At 39.1% G+C, this 20,098-nt stretch overlaps 1 protein-coding gene across 2 annotated transcripts in view; it reads left to right on the forward strand.

Annotated features, from left to right (window-relative positions):
- IleRS-m (Isoleucyl-tRNA synthetase, mitochondrial) overlaps window positions 1–20,098 on the forward strand; it is a 106,232-nt gene that overhangs the window by 24,511 nt on the left and 61,623 nt on the right. For both annotated transcript variants that reach the window (XM_053775613.2, XM_053775614.2), the window contains exons 9-11: window positions 2,405–2,559; window positions 3,138–3,298; window positions 19,024–19,159. In XM_053775613.2, the coding sequence (XP_053631588.1) occupies window positions 2,405–2,559; window positions 3,138–3,298; window positions 19,024–19,159 (452 nt within the window). The remainder of the gene's footprint in view (window positions 1–2,404; window positions 2,560–3,137; window positions 3,299–19,023; window positions 19,160–20,098) is intronic.

Below are 20,098 nucleotides of genomic sequence, written 5' to 3' on the forward strand. Positions count from 1 at the left end.
TTTTCTTTATCTAAATCATTTGATACTCTCATCACCTTACTCTTATCTATGTTCAGTTTCAACATGCTACCTTGACACACCCTGCCAAACTCATCCACTAACCTTTGCAACTTTTCTTTAAAATCACCCATAAGCACAATATCATCAGCAAAAAGTAACTGTGTCAACTCCCATTTTGTATTTGATTCCCCATAATTTAATCCCACCCCTCTCCCCGACACCCTCACATTTACTTCTTCTACAACTCCATCTATAAATATATTAAACAACCATGGTGACACTACACATCCCTATCTAAGACCTATTTTTACCGGGAAGTAATCTCCTTCTCTTCTACACATCCTAACCTGAGCCTCACTTTCCTCATAAAAAGTCTTTACAGCATTTAGTAACTTACTGCCTATTCCGTATACTTGCAACATCTGCCACATTTCTCCCATATCCACTCTATCATATGCCTTTTCTAAATCCATAAATGCAATGAAAGCTTCCTTACCTTTATCTAAAAACTGTTCACATATATGCTTCAATGTGAACAATTGATTTATACATCTCCTACCCACTCTAAAGCCTCCTTGCTCATCCGCAATCCTACTCTCTGTCTTACCTCTAATTCTTTCAGTAATAGCCCTACCGTACACTTTTCCTGGTATACTCAGTAAACTTATTCCTCTATAATTTTTACAATTTCTTTTGTCCGCCTTCCCCTTATATAAAGAAACTCTGGATGCTCTCTGCCAATCCCTAGGTACCTTCCCCTCTTCCATATATTTATTTAAGAAAAATACCAACCACTCCAACACTATATCCTCCCCTGCTTTTAACATTTCTGTCATGATCCCGTCAGTTCCTGCTGCTTTACCCCTTTTCATTCTACGTAATGCCTCACGTACCTCCCCCACAATCGCATCCTGCTCTTGTTCACTCCTAAAAGATGTTATACCTCCCTGGCCAGTGCATGAAATGACCGCCTCCCTTTCTTCGTTGACATTTAAAAAAATCTTATGTGTGGTTGGCATGACTGCTATGAGAACATTGAAAATCTGGATAGGTTGATGCAGTTGTTGGAGACATGGCAGATAAAGTTTAATGTAGACTAATGTTCAGTTCTTAGCCTTATAAACTTAACATTGTAGATATCAATCACTTTGAATGGGTAAAAGATTTAGGAGTTTTGGTTAGTAATCTAAAGAAATGACAACAGTGCATAAGTGTTGGCAATAAAGCTAATAGAATTCTTGGCTTCATATCAAGAAGTATAAACAACAGGATTCATCAGGCTATACCTCAACTCTGTGTGTTGTTGGTAAGGTCTCATTTAGATTATGCTGTGCAGTTCTGGTCACTGTATTACAGAATGGACATAAACATGCTGGAAAACATACAGAAAAGGATGATAAAGTTGATCTCGTGTATCAGAAATTTTTCCTACAAGGATAGACTGAGGGCACTGAATCTGCATTCTCTAGAAAGGCACAGAATTAGGGGGAAATATATTGAAGTGTATAAATGGAAGCCAGGAATAAATAAAGGGGATATCAATAACATGCCAACAATATCTAACCAAGACAGGACTTGCAGCAATGAGTTCAAGTTGGAAAATGTAGATTTAGAAAGGATATAGGAAAGCATTGGTTTGGTATTGAGTTGTGGATGAGTAGCATTAAAATAAGGTTAGACAAGTACATGAGTAAGTGTGGTGAGTGTAACTTAGACCTAGCATGGGCTAGTAGGCCTACTGCAATGCTCCTCCTTTCTTATGTTCTTATATGAATCAGGGATTGAGGGAAAGGGTCATCCCAGGAAGGGTTGGAGGGAAGGAATAGGAGTGAGTGGAGTCATGTGGATTTTATGATTTGGCATGTTAATGAAGTGTGAGCAAGGTTACATTTATGTCGGGATTCAGGGACAGTGAGTCCTGGAGGTGGAAAGTACAGTGCCTACATTCTGATGTAGAGAATGTTGCTGTTCAGAAGGTTAGCTGAGCTGTGATGTCAGCATGGTTATGGCAAGGCAGTGATTGAGTGAATGACAGTGAAAAATATTTCTTTTTTTTTTTTTTGGATCACCCAGCCTTGGTGGGAAACAACTGATGTGTTAAATAAAAAAAATATGTACCTTAATTTCTGATAATTTGAAATTAATTCAATATTTGTTCTTCATGGAGCAAGCTATCCTTCACAAAATCTATTCTAGCTATGCAGTTTCAATTCTTTTTCCATGCTAATCTGTTTGTCCTTTTCTTATGCATCACCTCCCTCTCACCCAACACTTACTGGTACATCTGTAATTTTGTGTTGTTTCTTTACTTAGATGTTTTCTGTTACTGGACCAGTATTTAAATGATCTTTACATTTTATATTGACTATGTTTGGTGTTCATGTTTCTCTTATATTTCTGACAGTGGCGACAGGTGGGTCTGGAGGTCCATCAGTCTTGTTGTCCAGAGATAACTTCACTCATTCTTATCCTTATGACTGGAGAACAAAGAAACCAGTAATTATTAGAGCATCAAAGCAGTGGTTCATCAACACTGAGAATTTAAAAGGGAAAGCTCTGGTAAGATGTTCTGTGTATTCCTGTAATATTTAGTCTGTAGTTTTTGTATCAGTTTCAAATGCAATCATGCAATTAGAAAGTGAGCAAGATACGTCTTGATTTCCTGATTAGTTGGTGCTGTTGGCTACTTTATATTTTTTAATTAAATCTAAAGCTATCTGCTTTGTTAATTTGACTGCAGAAACATTTGCTGATATTCTTGACTCTTAGTCAATGAAATGAAGTGTGAACAGGTTGCCTAGAAGGGTTGGACAGTTTTAAATTTGCTCTGTTTTGCAGAAACCAAGCTGTTATATTGTCAAATCTTAGAAGCAATTATCACTTCATGGATAATGTGTTTACTCCTAGACATTTTTAAAAGACAGAGACATTAGGAGGGAAGCTACTTTGTAGGATCAGTGTGTAGTTAATGTTAGATACAGTCTCTATCTTATTAATTGATTTTGAACTTGCATTGAACTTGTAAGTGAATTGAAAGAAATCTGAATGTTAAATTTATTAGTTGTGGGATGTATCACTATTGTACAAAAATTGGTAGATAAATAATAATTTTGTCTAATATAAGTATTATTTCCTAGACAGCCCTCAAAGATGTATCAGTCCTACCTAGTAGTGTCCAAGCAGGGATGACTGGCCTTTTGGAGAGACGACCTTATTGGTGTATCTCCCGTCAGCGTGTATGGGGTGTTCCTATCCCTGTCTTCTATGATGCCACAACATGCCTCCCAGTTGTATCTAGGTATAAATATATCCTCACTCATTTATTACTGCATTTAGTTATTCTTTTGCTAACTGGCTGCTTCTCTGTCCTTAGGAACATGAATAGTGTGGTACTAAGAGAGAGGTATGATAGTGATTAAAGACAGTTGTGAAATTGAGGGAAGGAGAAAGAGGAAAGGTTAGAAGGTGGGCAATGTATGGAACATGTAGAATAAAACTGATGAGCATTTCAATGATGTATTATTAATTGGGTACATAACAGTAGAGAAAGTGGAAGTATTTACTTAGGAAAGAAGGAAACATTTACATTATAGGACATTTCACTCAGAATATTTTGCACCTAGTCTACAAAATAGTGGAAGTACTGCTGACTACAGTATATTGCCAGTGTAGTGGTACTGTACTAGCTTTCACAATGCTGAGTACAGAAAGTGTTATTAAAGAATGGGTTTAACTTTTTTTTTTTTTAACATGGCCATTTCCCACTGAGGCAGGGTGACCCAAAATGAAACTTTCATCATCATTCAACACTTTCACCATCACTCATACATATCACTCTTTGCAGAGATGCTCAGATACGACAGTTTAGATGTCTCTCCAAACTGCCAATATCCCAAACTCCTCCTTTAAAGTACAGGCATTGTACTTCCCATTTCCAGGACTTAAGTCCAGCTAACCAGTTTCCCTGAATCCCTTCACAAAATATTACCCTGCTCACACTTCAACAACTCGTCAGGTCACAAAAACCATTCGTCTCCATTCAGTCCTATCCAACATACTCACACATGCTTGCTGGAAGTCCAGGCCCCTTGCCTACTAAACCTCCTTTACCCCCTCTCTCCAATCTTTTCAGGGATGACCCCTACCCCGCCTTCATTTCCCTACAGATTTATATGCTCTGCAAGTCATTCTACTTTGTTCCATTCCCTAAATGACCAAACCACCTCAACAGCCCTCTGACTAATACTTTTAGTAACTCCACACCTCTTTATTTCCACACTATGAATTCTCTGCATAATATTTACACAACACATTGCCCTTAGACAGGACATCTACACTGCCTCCAGCCGCCTCCTCACTGCAGCATTTACAACCCATACTTCACACTCATACAAGACTATTGGTACCACTATAATCTCAAACATTCCCTTCTTTGCCTCCATGGATAACATTTTTTTGTCTCCACAGATACCTGAACGCACCACTTGCCTTTTTTTCTTCATCAATTCTGTGGTTAACCTCATCCTTCATAAACCCATCTGCTGAAAAATCAACTCCCAAATATCGGAAAACATTCACTTCTTCCATACTCCCTCCCTCCAATGTGATATCCAGTTTTTCTTTATCTAAATCATTTGATATCCTCATCACCTTATGTTCACTTTCAACTTTCTACTGTTACACACCCTCCCAAACTCGTCCACTAACCTTTGCAACTTTTCTTTAGAATCCCCCAAAAGCACAGTATCATCAGCAAAAAGTAGTTGTGTGGACTCCCATTTTGTATTTCTTCTTTCAACAAACTGGCCGTATCCCACCGAGGCAGGGTGGCCCAAAAGGAAAAATGAAAGTTTCTCCTTTTAAATTTAGTTATATATACAGGAGAAGGGGTTACTAGTTCCTTTCTCCTGGCATGTTAGTTGCCTCATATGACGTGTATGGCTTACGGAGGTAGAATTCTTTTCCACTTTCCCATGGAGATAAGAGGAAATAAACAAGAACAAGTAAGAAAACAGAAGAAAACCCTGAGAGGTGTGTATGTAAATTCTTGTACATGCATGTATTGTGTGACCTAAGTGTAAGTAGAAGTAGCAAGATGTACCTGAAATCTTGCATGTTTATGAGACAGAAAGAAGACACCAGCAATCCTATCATTATGTAAAACAATTCCAGGGTTTTGTTTTACACTCACTAGGCAGGATGGTAGTACCTGCCTGGGTGGTTGCTGTCTACCAATCTACTACCTAGGATTTTGTTTTTGACTCCTTATAATTTAATCCCACCAGTCTCACCAACACCCTAGCGTTTACTTCTTTTACAGCCTCGTCTATAAATATGTTAAACAATCATGGTGACGTTACGCATCCCAGTCTAAGACCTACTTTTACTGGGAAGTAATCTCCTGCTCTCCTACACACCCTAACCTGAGCCTCACTATCCTCATAAAAACTCTTTACAGCATTTAGTAACTTACTACCTGTTCCATACACTTGCAACATCTGCCACATAGCTCCCCTATCTACTCTATCATATGCCTTTTCTAAATCCATAAATGCAATGAAAACTTCCCTACCTTTATGTAAATGCTGTTCATATATATACTTCATCTCCATGGGGAAGTGGAATAGAATTCTTCCTCCGTAAGCCATGCGTGTTGTAAGAGGCGACTAAAATGCCGGGAGCAAGGGGCTAGTAACCTCTTCTCCTGTATATATTACTAAATGTAAAAGGAGAAACTTTCGTTTTTCCTTTTGGGCCACCCTGCCTTGGTGGGATACGGCCGATGTGTTGAAAGAAAGAAAGAATATATACTTCAATGTAAACTCATGATCTACACATCCCCTACCCATTCTTAAGCCTCCCTGCTCATCTGCAATCCTACTGTCTGTCTTATCTCTTTTTCTTCTTTCAACAAACCAGCCGTATCCCACCGAGGCGGGGTGGCCCAAAAGGAAAAGCGAAAGTTTCTCCTTTTACATTAAGTAATATATACAGGAGAAGGGGTTACTAGCCCCTTGCTCCTGGCATTTTAGTCGCCTCTTACAACACGCATGGCTTACGGAGGAAGAATTCTGTTCCACTTTTCCATGGAGGTAAGAGGAAATAAACAAGGACAAGAACTAGAAAGAAAACCCAGAGGGGTGTGTATATATATGCTTGTACATGTATGTGTAGTATGACCTAAGTGTAAGTAGAAGTAGCAAGACGTACCTGAAATCTTGCATGTTTATGAGACTGAAAAATGGACATCAGCAATCCTATCATCATGTAAAACAATTACAGGCTTTCGTTTTACACCCACTTGGCAGGATGGTAGTACCTCCCTGGGTGGTTGCTGTCTACCAACCTACTACCTTTAAGTTATATTAATTATATATCTTTAATGTTCTCTTCAACATTATTTTTTTCACCCATTTTGAGTGAATGCCTTCCTGTCCCATGAAAGCAAGAAATGGTAAAGATAATCATATGCTGTTATGCCATACAGTAAGAGAGAAGATTAAAAGGCACATGGAGAAGTTACTTACTGTTCTGTTTATGTGTATCATTATAGCAAAGGAATACTTTTCATTACCTGACAACTGAGACAATACCCAGAGCTTTGTTGAATATCATATTATTTTCTCTGCTATTCCTATATTTGTATATGAGATTTTTTTTTTTTTTTCAACAAGTCGGCCGTCTCCCACCGAGGCAGGGTGACCCAAAAAAGAAAGAAAATCCCCAAAAAGAAAATACTTTCATCATCATTTAACACTTTCACCACACTCACACATTATCACTGTTTTTGCAGAGGTGCTCAGAATACAACAGTTTAGAAGCATACACATGTAAAGATACACAGCATATCCCTCCAAACTGCCAATATCCCAAACCCCTCCTTTAAAGTGCAGGCATTGTACTTCCCATTTCCAGGACTCAAGTCCGACTATATGAAAATAACCGGTTTCCCTGAATCCCTTCACTAAATATTACCCTGCTCACACTCCAACAGATCGTCAGGTCCCAAGTACCATTCGTCTCCATTCACTCCTATCTAACACGCTCACACACGCTTGCTGGAAGGCCAAGCCCCTTGCCCACAAAACCTCCTTTACTCCCTCTCTCCAAACCTTTCGAGGACGACCCCTACCCCGCCTTCCTTCCCCTATAGATTTATATGCTTTTCATGTCATTCTACTTTGATCCATTCTCTCTAAATGACCAAACCACCTCAACAACCCCTCTTCTACCCTCTGACTAATACTTTTATTAACTCCACACCTTTTCCTAATTTCCACACTCCGAATTTTCTGCATAATATTTACACCACACATTGCCCTTAAACAGGACATCTCCACTGCCTCCAACCGTCTCCTCGCTGCTGCATTTACCACCCAAGCTTCACACCCATATAAGAGTGTTGGTACTACTATACTTTCATACATTCCCTTCTTTGCCTCCATAGATAACGTTTTTTGACTCCACATATACCTCAACGCACCACTCGCCTTTTTTCCCTCATCAATTCTATGATTAACCTCATCCTTCATAAATCCATCCGCCGACACGTCAACTCCCAAGTATCTGAAAACATTCACTTCTTCCATACTCCTCTTCCCCAATTTGATATCCAATTTTTCTTTATCTAAATCATTTGACACCCTCATCACTTTACTCTTTTCTATGTTCACTTTCAACTTTCTACCTTTACACACATTCCCAAACTCATCCACTAACCTTTGCAATTTTTCTTTAGAATCTCCCATAAGCACAGTATCATCAGCAAAAAGTAACTGTGTCAATTCCCATTTTGAATTTGATTCCCCAAAATTTAATCCCACCCCTCTCCCGAACACCCTAGCATTTACTTCCTTTACAACCCCATCTATAAATATATTAAACAACCATGGTGACATTACACATCCCTGTCTAAGACCTACTTTTACCGGGAAGTAGTCTCCCTCTCTTCTACACACCCTAACCTGAGCCTCACTATCCTCATAAAAACCCTTTACAGCATTTAATAACTTACCACCTATTCCATATACTTGCAACATCTGCCACATTGCTATCCACTCTATCATATGCCTTTTCTAAATCCATAAATGCAATAAAAACTTCCCTACCTTTATCTAAATACTGTTCACATATATGCTTCAATGTAAACACTTGATCTACACATCCCCTACCCACTCTGAAACCTCCTTGCTCATCCGCAATCCTACATTCTGTCTTACCTCTAATTCTTTCAATTATAACCCTACCGTACACTTTTTCTCGTATACTCAGTAAACTTAATCCTCTATAATTTTTACAGTCTCTTTTGTCCCCTTTCCCTTTATATAAAGGGACTATACATGCTCTCTGCCAATCCCTTGGTACCTTCCCCTCTTTCATACATTTATTAAACAAAAGTACCAACCACTCCAACACTATACCCCCCCCTGCTTTTAACATTTCTTGTCATGATCCCATCAGTTCCAGCTGCTTTACCCCCTTTCATTTTACGTAATGCCTCACGTACCTCCCCCACACTTACATTCTGCTCTTCTTCACTCCTAAAAGATGGTATACCTCCCTGACCAGTGCATGAAATTACTGCCTCTGTTTCTTCCTTAACATTTAAAGTTCCTCAAAATATTCTCGCCATCTACCTAATACCTCCATCTCCCCATCTACTAACTCCCCTACTCTGTATTTAACTGACAAATCCATACTTTCCCTAGGCTTTCTTAACTTGTTTAACTCCAAAATTTTTTCTTATTTTCATTAAAATTTCTTGACAGTGCCTCTCCCACTCTATCATCTGCTCTCCTTTTGCACTCTCTCACCACTCTCTTTACCTTTCTTTTACTCTCCATATACTCTGCTCTTCTTATAACACTTCTGCTTTGTAAAAACCTCTCATAAGCTACCTTTTTCTCTTTTATCACACCCTTTTTTCATCATTCCACCAATCACTCCTCTTTCCTCCTGCCCCCACCCTCCTATAACCACAAACTTCTGCCCCACATTTTAATACTGCATTTTTAAAACTATTGCAACCCTCTTCAACCCCCCCCACTACTCATCTTTGCACTAGCCCACCTTTCTGCCAATAGTCGCTTATATCTCACCTGAACTTCCTCCTCCCTTAGTTTATACACTTTCACCTCCCTCTTACTTGTTGTTGCCACCTTCCTCTTTTCCCATCTACCTCTTACTCTAACTGTAGCTACAACTAAATAATGATCCGATATATCAGTTGCCCCTCTATAAACTTGTACATCCTGGAGCCTACCCATCAACCTTTTATCCACTAATACATAATCTAATAAACTACTTTCATTACGTGCTACATCATACCTTGTATATTTATTTATCCTCTTTTTCATAAAATATGTATTACTTATTACCAAATCTCTTTCTACACATAGCTCAATTAAAGGCTCCCCATTTACATTTACCCCTGGCACCCCAAATTAGGTGGTGTTGCCACCTAATGCAAATGACTGTATAATTAAGCAGTGGGAACAGCTGCAGCTGCCAGCTACACTGTCCAACCCTCCCTCATTTGTCTCAGAGAGAGAGAGGCAGAAGGCACTTCGTTGTTTCCTGGAGAGGATACAGTCTGTTGTTACTCTGTCTCCAGTTAACATTACCTCATGTACAGATATCTTCATTACACAATGTCAGTTTTGGGACATAGAATTCCTGCATTGTTTTGTGTTTACAGTCTATGTCCATATTGTAAACTCTATCATTTTAATGACATTGTTGCCACTAGGACTTATTATCACTCTGACTTTGTTCAGAGTACTGTATCCAGAAAATGCTGCAGCATTTTCACAAAAATATAACTTCGTCATTGTGGGGTCTGTTAGCACTGAGTCCTGTGCAGATTTACTATGCTCTTAGTTTGACTTTTTAATTTTTTTTAACATGTCAGCTGTTTCTCATCAAGGCAGGGTGACCCAAAAAAAGAAAGAGAAACCCAGAAAAGAAAGAAAAACAACTTTCATCTTCATTCATATATAATCACTGTCTTTGCAGAGGGGCTCAAATATGACAGTTTAAATGTCCCTCCAAACTGCCAGTATCCTAAACCCCCTCCTTTAACCCTTTGAGGGTCCATCCCATATTTCTACTGCTTTGAAGCCAGGGTCCAAGCTGTAGTTCTACGCCATGAGCTCAGCTCACTCAGATAAGCTGTGAGCGGTAAATTTGGGCCTCGATATGAGAAAATACATTTATTTGGTAAGTGTGCACCACATAAAACACATCCTGCAGCATGCAGTGCATAATAAGAGGAAAAACTGCTACCATGATTTTGGATTAAAGCAGCAACTTTACGATGTTTGTCATATGTTTTTTACAGATGTATTCGCTATTTCTTGGTCTCATTTGATAGAATGGAAGATATATTACAGAAGTAAGATGATGATGATTGGTTTTATTACTGAAAGTACCTTGAAACTGAGCTCAGAGTAGTGGAAATGTTCAATTTTTTCCGATGTTCAAGTGTAAACAAATGATATCACGGGTCTAATACGCATAAGCTGGTGGGTCTAATATACATTCACGAATGTACTGATATTATTTATACACTTATTACAATATTGCATAACAGTAAATCTTCTATTTTTTGGTAATAGGTTGGTAGACAGCAACCACTCAGGGAGGTACTACCGTCCTGCCAAGTGAGTGTAAAACGAAAGCCTGTGATTGTTTTACATGATGGTAGGATTGCTGATGTCTTTTGTCTGTCTCATAAATATGCAAGATTACAGGCATGTCTTGCTACTTCTACTTACACTTAGGTCACACTACACATACATATACACATTTATTTATACACACTCATCTGAGTTTTCTTTGATTTTATCGTAATAGTTCTTGGTCTTATTAATTTTCCTTTTATATCCATGGGGAAATGGAATAAGAATCTTTCCTCCGTAAGCCATGCGTGTTGTAAAAGTCAACTAAAATGCCGGGAACAATGGGCTAGTAACCCCTTTTCCTGTAAAGATTACTAAAAAGAATAAGAAGAAGAAAATTGTCAAAGTGGGAAGTCTGAATGTGCGTGGATGTTGTGCAGATGATAAGAAAGAGATGATTGTGGATGTTATGAATGAGAAGAAGCTGGATGTCCTGGCTTTAAGTGAAACAAAGCTGAAGGGGGTGGGAGAGTTTCAGTGGAGAGGAATAAATGGGATTAGGTCAGGGGTTTCAAATAGAGTTAGAGCTAAAGAAGGAGTAGCAATAATGTTGAAGGATAAGCTATGGCAGGAAAAGAGGGACTATAAATGTATTAATTCAAGCATTATGTGGAGTAAAATAAAGATTGGATGTGAAAAGTGGGTTATAATAAGCGTGTATGCACCTGGAGAAGAGAGAAGTGTAGAGGAGAGAGAGAGAGATTTTGGGAAATGTTGAGTGAATGCATGGGGAGTTTTGAATCAAGTGTGAGAGTAATGGTGGTTGGGGATTTCAATGCTAAAGTGGGTAAAAATGTTATGGAGGGAGTAGTAGGTAAATTTGGGGTGCCAGGGGTAAATGTAAATGGGGAGCCTTTAATTGAGCTATGTGTAGAAAGAAATTTGGTAATAAGTAATACATATTTTATGAAAAAGAGGATAAATAAATATGAAAGTAGTTTATTAGATTATGTATTGGTGGATAAAAGGTTGATGGGTAGGCTCCAGGATGTACATGTTTATAGAGGGGCAACTGATATATCGGATCATTATTTAGTTGTAGCTACAGTTAGAGTAAGAGGTAGATGGGAAAAGAGGAAGGTGGCAACAACAAGTAAGAGGGAGGTGAAAGTGTATAAACTAAGGGAGGAGGAAGTTCGGGTGAGATATAAGCGACTATTGGCAGAAAGGTGGGATAGTGCAAAGATGAGTAATGAGGGGGTTGAAGAAGGTTGGAATAGTTTTAAAAATGCAGTATTAGAATGTGGGGCAGAAGTTTGTGGTTATAGGAGGGAGGGTGCAGGAGGAAAGAGGAGTGATTGGTGGAATGATGAAGTAAAGGGTGTGATAAAAGAGAAAAAGGTAGCTTATGAGAGGTTTTTACAAAGCAGAAGTGTTATAAGAAGAGCAGAATATATGGAGAGTAAAAGAAAGGTAAAGAGAGTGGTGAGAGAGTGCAAAAGGAGAGCAGATGATAGAGTGGGAGAGGCACTGTCAAGAAATTTTAATGAAAATAAGAAAAAATTTTGGAGTGAGTTAAACAAGTTAAGAAAGCCAAGGGAAAATATGGATTTGTCAGTTAAAAACAGAGTAGGGGAGTTAGTAGATGGGGAGATGGAGGTATTAGGTAGATGGCGAGAATATTTTGAGGAACTTTTAAATGTTAAGGAAGAAACAGAGGCAGTAATTTCATGCACTGGTCAGGGAGGTATACCATCTTTTAGGAGTGAAGAAGAGCAGAATGTAAGTGTGGGGGAGGTACGTGAGGCATTACGTAAAATGAAAGGGGGTAAAGCAGCTGGAACTGATGGGATCATGACAGAAATGTTAAAAGCAGGGGGGGATATAGTGTTGGAGTGGTTGGTACTTTTGTTCAATAAATGTATGAAAGAGGGGAAGGTACCTAGGGATTGGCGGAGAGCATGTATAGTCCCTTTATATAAAGGGAAAGGGGACAAAAGAGACTGTAAAAATTATAGAGGAATAAGCTTACTGAGTATACCAGGAAAAGTGTACGGTAGGGTTATAATTGAAAGAATTAGAGGTAAGACAGAATGTAGGATTGCGGATGAGCAAGGAGGTTTCAGAGTGGGTAGGGGATGTGTAGATCAAGTGTTTACATTGAAGCATATATGTGAACAGTATTTAGATAAAGGTAGGGAAGTTTTTATTGCATTTATGGATTTAGAAAAGGCATATGATAGAGTGGATAGAGGAGCAATGTGGCAGATGTTGCAAGTATATGGAATAGGTGGTAAGTTATTAAATGCTGTAAAGAGTTTTTATGAGGATAGTGAGGCTCAGGTTAGGGTGTGTAGAAGAGAGGGAGACTATTTCCCGGTAAAAGTAGGTCTTAGACAGGGATGTGTAATGTCACCATGGTTGTTTAATATATTTATAGATGGGATTGTAAAGGAAGGAAATGCTAGGGTGTTCAGGAGAGGGGTGGGATTAAATTTTGGGGAATCAAATTCAAAATGGGAATTGACACAGTTACTTTTTGCTGATGATACTGTGCTTATGGGAGATTCTAAAGAAAAATTGCAAAGGTTAGTGGATGAGTTTGGGAGTGTGTGTAAAGGTAGAAAGCTGAAAGTGAACATAGAAAAGAGTAAGGTGATGAGGGTGTCAAATGATTTAGATAAAGAAAAATTGGATATCAAATTGGGGAGGAGGAGTATGGAAGAAGAGAATGTTTTCATATACTTGGGAGTTGACGTGTCGGCGGATGGATTTATGAAGGATGAGGTTAATCATAGAATTGATGAGGGAAAAAAGGTGAGTGATGCATTGAGGTATATCTTCTTATCACACCGGCCGATTCCCACCAAGGCAGGGTGGCCCGAAAAAGAAAAACTTTCACCATCATTCACTCCATCACTGTCTTGCCAGAAGGGTGCTTTACACTACAGTTTTTAAACTGCAACATTAACACCCCTCCTTCAGAGTGCAGGCACTGTACTTCCCATCTCCAGGACTCAAGTCCGGCCTGCCGGTTTCCCTGAATCCCTTCATTAATGTTACTTTGCTCACACTCCAACAGCACGTCAAGTATTAAAAACCATTTGTCTCCATTCACTCCTATCAAACACGCTCACGCATGCCTGCTGGAAGTCCAAGCCCCTCGCACACAAAACCTCCTTTACCCCCTCCCTCCAACCCTTCCTAGGCCGACCCCTACCCCGCCTTCCTTCCACTACAGACTGATACACTCTTGAAGTCATTCTGTTTCGCTCCATTCTCTCTACATGTCCGAACCACCTCAACAACCCTTCCTCAGCCCTCTGGACAACAGTTTTGGTAATCCCGCACCTCCTCCTAACTTCCAAACTACGAATTCTCTGAGGTATATGTGGAGTCAAAAAACGTTATCTATGGAGGCAAAGAAGGGAATGTATGAAAGTATAGTAGTACCAACACTTTTATATGGGTGTGAAGCTTGGGTGGTAAATGCAGCAGCGAGGAGACGGTTGGAGGCAGTGGAGATGTCCTGTTTAAGGGCAATGTGTGGTGTAAATATTATGCAGAAAATTCGGAGTGTGGAAATTAGGAGGTGTGGAGTTAATAAAAGTATTAGTCAGAGGGCAGAAGAGGGGTTGTTGAGGTGGTTTGGTCATTTAGAGAGAATGGATCAAAGTAGAATGACATGGAAAGCATATAAATCTATAGGGAAAGGAAGGCGGGGTAGGGGTCGTCCTCGAAAGGGTTGGAGAGAGGGGGTAAAGGAGGTTTTGTGGGCGAGGGGCTTGGACTTCCAGCAAGCGTGCGTGAGCGTGTTAGATAGGAGTGAATGGAGACGAATGGTACTTGGGACCTGACGATCTGTTGGAGTGTGAGCAGGGTAATATTTAGTGAAGGGATTCAGGGAAACCGGTTATTTTCATATAGTCGGACTTGAGTCCTGGAAATGGGAAGTACAATGCCTGCACTTTAAAGGAGGGGTTTGGGATATTGGCAGTTTGGAGGGATATGTTGTGTATCTTTATATGTGTATGCTTCTAGACTGTTGTATTCTGAGCACCTCTGCAAAAACAGTGATAATGTGTGAGTGTGGTGAAAGTGTTGAATGATGATGAAAGTATTTTCTTTTTGGGGATTTTCTTTCTTTTTTGGGTCACCCTGCCTCGGTGGGAGACGGCCGACTTGTTAAAAAAAAAAAAAAAATGTGAATAAAAAATAATAGTAGAATTCATTTGTAAAGCCTGAAAATGCAACTAATGAACAGAGGAAATGTTAGTTTAGTGCCAGGAATGCCTGCATTGTTTATTCTGGACCCTATTTTGAAATTGGAATATTTTGAATTTTGTGTTAAATTGGCCAAATTACCAATTTCTGGTCACTTTATTGGGTAGTTGAAACAGTTGACTGGGCGATTTCTTGTGCTCAGTCGATAAAATAGAAGTACATAATACTAACGAAATAGCTAAGAATTTGGCCTAAAATGGAAGTCAAAGTCGGCAAAATCATTGATGCGTAAATATCGATGATGAAGCCAAATTTGCTAGAGTGTAATTTCATCAGTTTTCCATCAAATTTTGTACTTTTTGTTTTATTACCTTCAGAAAAAGTCTCTCTACCATTTCATGAGAAAAAATAACAAAATTTTTTTTTTTAAATTCTTGGACCTTGGCTGTCACTCTGAGATTTGGATCCTCAAAGGGTTAAAGCAGGCATTGCACTTTTCATTTCCAGGACTCAAGTCTGGCTAACCAGTTTCCCTGAATCTCTTTACAAAATGTTACCCTGCTCACACTCCAACAGCTTGTCAGGTCCCAAAAACCATTTGTCTCTATTCACTCCTATCTAACACGCTCACACACGCTGGAAGTCCAAGCCCCTCACCCACAAAACTTCCTTTACCCCCTCCCTCCACCCTTTTCAGGGCTAACCCCTACCACGCCTTCCTTCTCTTACAGATTCATGCACTCTCCAAGTCATACTGCCTTGTTCGATTCTCTCTAAATGACCAAACCACCTCAACAGCCCCTCTTCAGCCCTTTGACTAATACTTTTAGTAACTCCACACCTCCTCCTAATTTCCACACTACAAATTCTCTGCATAATATTTACACCACATATTACCCTTAGACATGACTTCTCCACAGACTCCAGCCACCTGCTCGCTGCAGCATTTACAACCCATGCGTCACACCCATGTAAGAGTGTTGGTACCACTATACTCTCGTACATTCCCTTCTTTGCTTCCATGGATAACATTCTTTGTCTCCACAGATACCTCAATGCACCACTCACCTTTTTCCTTCATCACTTCTATGGTTAACCTCATCCTTCATAAACCCGTCCACTGACAAGTCAGCTCCCAAATATCTGAAAACATTCCCTTCTAACATACTCCCTCCCTCCAGTGTGATATCCAATTTTCTTTTATCTAAATTGTTTGATACCCTCATCACCTTATTCTTATCTTTGTTCATTTTCAACTTTCTACCTTTACATACCCTTCCAAACTCATCCACTAACCTGTGCATCTTTTCTTTAGAATCCCCCAAAAGCACAGTATCATCAGCAAAAAGTAACTGTGTCAACTCCCATTTTGTATTTGATTCCCCATAATTTAATCCCACCCTTCTCCCCAACACCTTAGCATATACTTATTTTACAACCCCATCTATAAATATGTTAAACAACCATGGTGACATCACACATCCCTGTCTAAGACCAACTTTTACTGGAAGTTTTTAATATATTGAATAAATAAATGCTAAACCCTTCTAGGTCATACAGCATCTGAGTTTGACACATCTCTGCGGGTTTGTGACTTAGTTTCTTGATGCAGCTGTCCTGTGTGGACACACAGGACAGCTGCATCAAGGGTGCTTATTTGGAGTACACTGTCTTGGGAGTGACTGACTCACTTCTATTTGTTATATTGCACTGTCTGGTGTAGATTTTATGTAGTGAGTGGACTTTGTATTTGCCCAGCTTGGTGGACTGAGCCTATTCTAGGATTGAATGAACTTTGTCTTTCATTTGCCATGTTGGTGTCTATGCACTGTATTTTGTGGAGTCTTGGACTAGTTGGAATGTGCACACATACTGTAGGTGCTGTGTTGATTTGGAATCATGTGCCAGTGAGTTGCATACTTTTATATTTGTGTGTGTATTATATAATTTGATGGTAAGATTGCTGGTGTCTTTTTTCTGTCTCATAAACATGCAAGATTTCAGATATGTCTTGCTACTTCTACTTACACATAGGTCACACTACACATTCATGTACAAACATATACAGTGGACCCCTGCCTTACGATATTAATCTGTTCCTGAGAGCTCATCATAAGCCAAAATTATCTATAGCCGAATTAATTTTCCCCATAAGAAATAATGGAAATCAAATTATTCCGTTCCTGACACCCCAAAGTATGAAAAAAAAAAATTTTTACCACATGAAATATTAATTTTAATACACACAAACTGAAGAAGACATGCACAGTTACTACTCTGCTAAGAATAGAATACATGACACTTACCTTTATTGAAGATCTGGTGATGATTGATGGGATGGGAGGCAGGGAGAGTGTGGAAGTTTTTGTTTAGAAGGGGAATCCCCTTCCATTAGGACTTGAGGTAGCAAGTCCTTTTCCGGGGTTACTTCCCTTCTTCTTTTAATGCCACTAAGAACAGCTTGGGAGTCACTGGACCTCTGTCACACAACAGATCTGTCCATAGAGCTCTATACCTCCCGTTCCTTTAAGACTTTCCTAAAATGGGCCATAATATTGTCATTGTACAGGTTGCCAACACGGCTTGCAATAGCTGTGTCAGGGTGATTTTCATCCGTAAAGGTTTGCAGTTCAACCCACTTTGCACACATTTCCTTAATCTCTTTTTTCAATTCCATACTAATTCTCGCCCTTTTTACCACAAGGATGGCACTAGAAGCTTTCTTGGGGTCCATGGTGACTTATTTTGCAATTACAAGCACTAAAAACACAGGGATAATGTGAAATGTACCAAATGTATGTGTAGGTGCGACTGCACTAGCTGGCTTGTAAACACTGGCGCTGAGGCCACACGCGAGACGCGTCCCAGACAAATCACGCAAGGCAAGTTTTTTATCGTGAGGCGAGGCAAAAATTTTGCGTTCAAATGCTTCGTATGGCGGATATAACGTAACGTGATGCGTTTGTAAGGCGGGGGTCCACTGTATATACACACCATCAGGGTTTTCTTCTATTTTTCCTACTAGTTCTTGTTTTTGTTTATTTCTTATCTCCATGGGGAAGTGTAACAGGATTTTTCCTCCGTATGACATGTTTGTTGTAAGAGGTGACCACAATGCTGGGAGGAAGAGGCTAGTAACCCCTTCTATATATATTACTAAAGTTAAAAAGAGAAACTTTCGTTTTTCTTTTTGGACCACCCTGCTCCGGTGGGATACAGCCGGTATGTTGAAAGAAGAAGATCTGTACTTAAGCAACAGATTTCCATCACACCTTGGCATGCATTAAATAATGCAGTTATTATGTTTAGATGAACTACACATTATTCTTTGGGAAAATATTCCATTAGATACACATAGACAAGAATGGGAGTTCTTTAGGCAGTATTGTTATATTCTTACAATTGAGGAGCAGACTTTAATTGCCCCACATTATATGTAAGTAATGAAAGAGCTCTCTTTAAGATAATGCAAGCTATAATATATCAGTAGAATATTTCAGCAATATTAGTAAATAATCTTTTGTTATTTTTTATACAAGTACTACAAAATAATTTATTTATTTTCTGCAGGTAATGTAGTTTACATGTAATAAAATGTTATTAGGCATAAAAGAAAGTCACTAGCATAGTTTGTCAATGAATGTATAGCATGTATTGTTATGTTATATAAGATAGGTAGTAGGTTGCTGGACAGCAGCTGCCCAGGGAGGTACTGCCATCTTGCCAAGTGAATGTAAAGTGGAAACCTGTAGTAATTGTTTTACATGATGGTAGGATTGCTGGTGTCTTTTTTCTGTCTCATAAACATGCAAGGTTTCAGGTATGTCTTGCTACTTATACTTAGGTCACACTGCACATGCATAGACAAGCATATATATACACACCCCTCTGGGTTTTCTTCTACTATTTGCTTTCTAGTTCTTGTTCTTGTTTATTTCCTCTTATCTCCATGGGGAAGTAGAACAGAATTGTTCCTCCGTAAGCCATGCATGTTGTAAGAGGTGACTAAGGGAAACTTTATTTTTTCTTTTTAGGTCACCCTGCCCCGATGGGATAGGGCCAGTTTGTTGAAAAGAAAAGAAAGATATCATAACATTTAGTTATCCTGAAGTAAGCTTCAGTGGTATTTTGTAATGTTTTCTCCCATTTATGTATATTCACAGTTTGATTACCATTTCAGATGTATTGTTGAACATGTGGCAAAAGTGTTGCTCAAACATGGATGTGATAGTTGGTGGAAACTTGGAGAGGAAGAACTGCTTCCCCCAGAATTTGTGAAGGAGCTGGAACAGCAAGGCAAACAGCTGCCCCAAAAAGTATGTTTCTAAGCAGACATCTACAGCGTTGGATAACTAAAGTGTAATGAACACTTGTTAGTGCTCAATAATAACCCACTTGGAGACAAACTTAGATGATTAATTAGTCTGTATATTTAGATTTCCTTCTGGGATCCTCTTCATCTGCTGAAGATGATCCTAGGAGGTGATCAACTTTTTTTTTTTTTTAACACGTGCTGTTTCCCACCGAGGCAGGGTGACCCAAAAAGAAAGAAAACCCCCCAAAAAAAGAAAAAACCTTCATCATCATTCAACACCATCACCATCATTCATACATAATCACTGTATTTGGAGAGGCGCTCAGATATGACAGTTTAGATGTAACTCCATGTGGGTTATTATTGAACATTTACTGCCTTCTTTAACCCTTTCAGGGTCCGTCCCGTAGATCTACGGCTTTATGGTGAGTGTCCAAACCGTAGATCTACGCCATGAGCTCAGCTCACTCTGATAAACTGAGTGGTACATTTGGGCCTAGATATGAGAGAATACATCTATGTGGTATGTGTGCACCACATAAAACAGATCCTGCAGCACACTGTGTATAATGAGAGAAAAAACTGAAATCATGATTTTTCGATTAAAACAGCAACTTTGCAGTGTTTTTTCGTATGTTTTTTATAGTTGTATTTGCGATTTCTTGGTCTCATTTGATAGAATGGAAGACATGTTACAGAAATAGAGATGATTTTGATTGGTTTTAGCACTGGAAATGGCTTGAAACTGAGCTCAAAGTAGCGGAAATGTTAAATTTTTGCCGATATTCAAGAGTAAACAAACGACCTCACACGTCTAATACACATCAGCTGGTGGGTCTAATATACATTCACAAATATGGTGATGATATTTATACAATTATTACAGTATTGCATAACAGTAAATCTTCTATTTTTTGGTGTGAATAAAAATTCATTATGT

Source organism: Cherax quadricarinatus, chromosome 10 (assembly GCF_038502225.1).
Source record: "Cherax quadricarinatus isolate ZL_2023a chromosome 10, ASM3850222v1, whole genome shotgun sequence".
Classification (NCBI taxonomy): Eukaryota; Metazoa; Arthropoda; class Malacostraca; order Decapoda; family Parastacidae; genus Cherax; species Cherax quadricarinatus.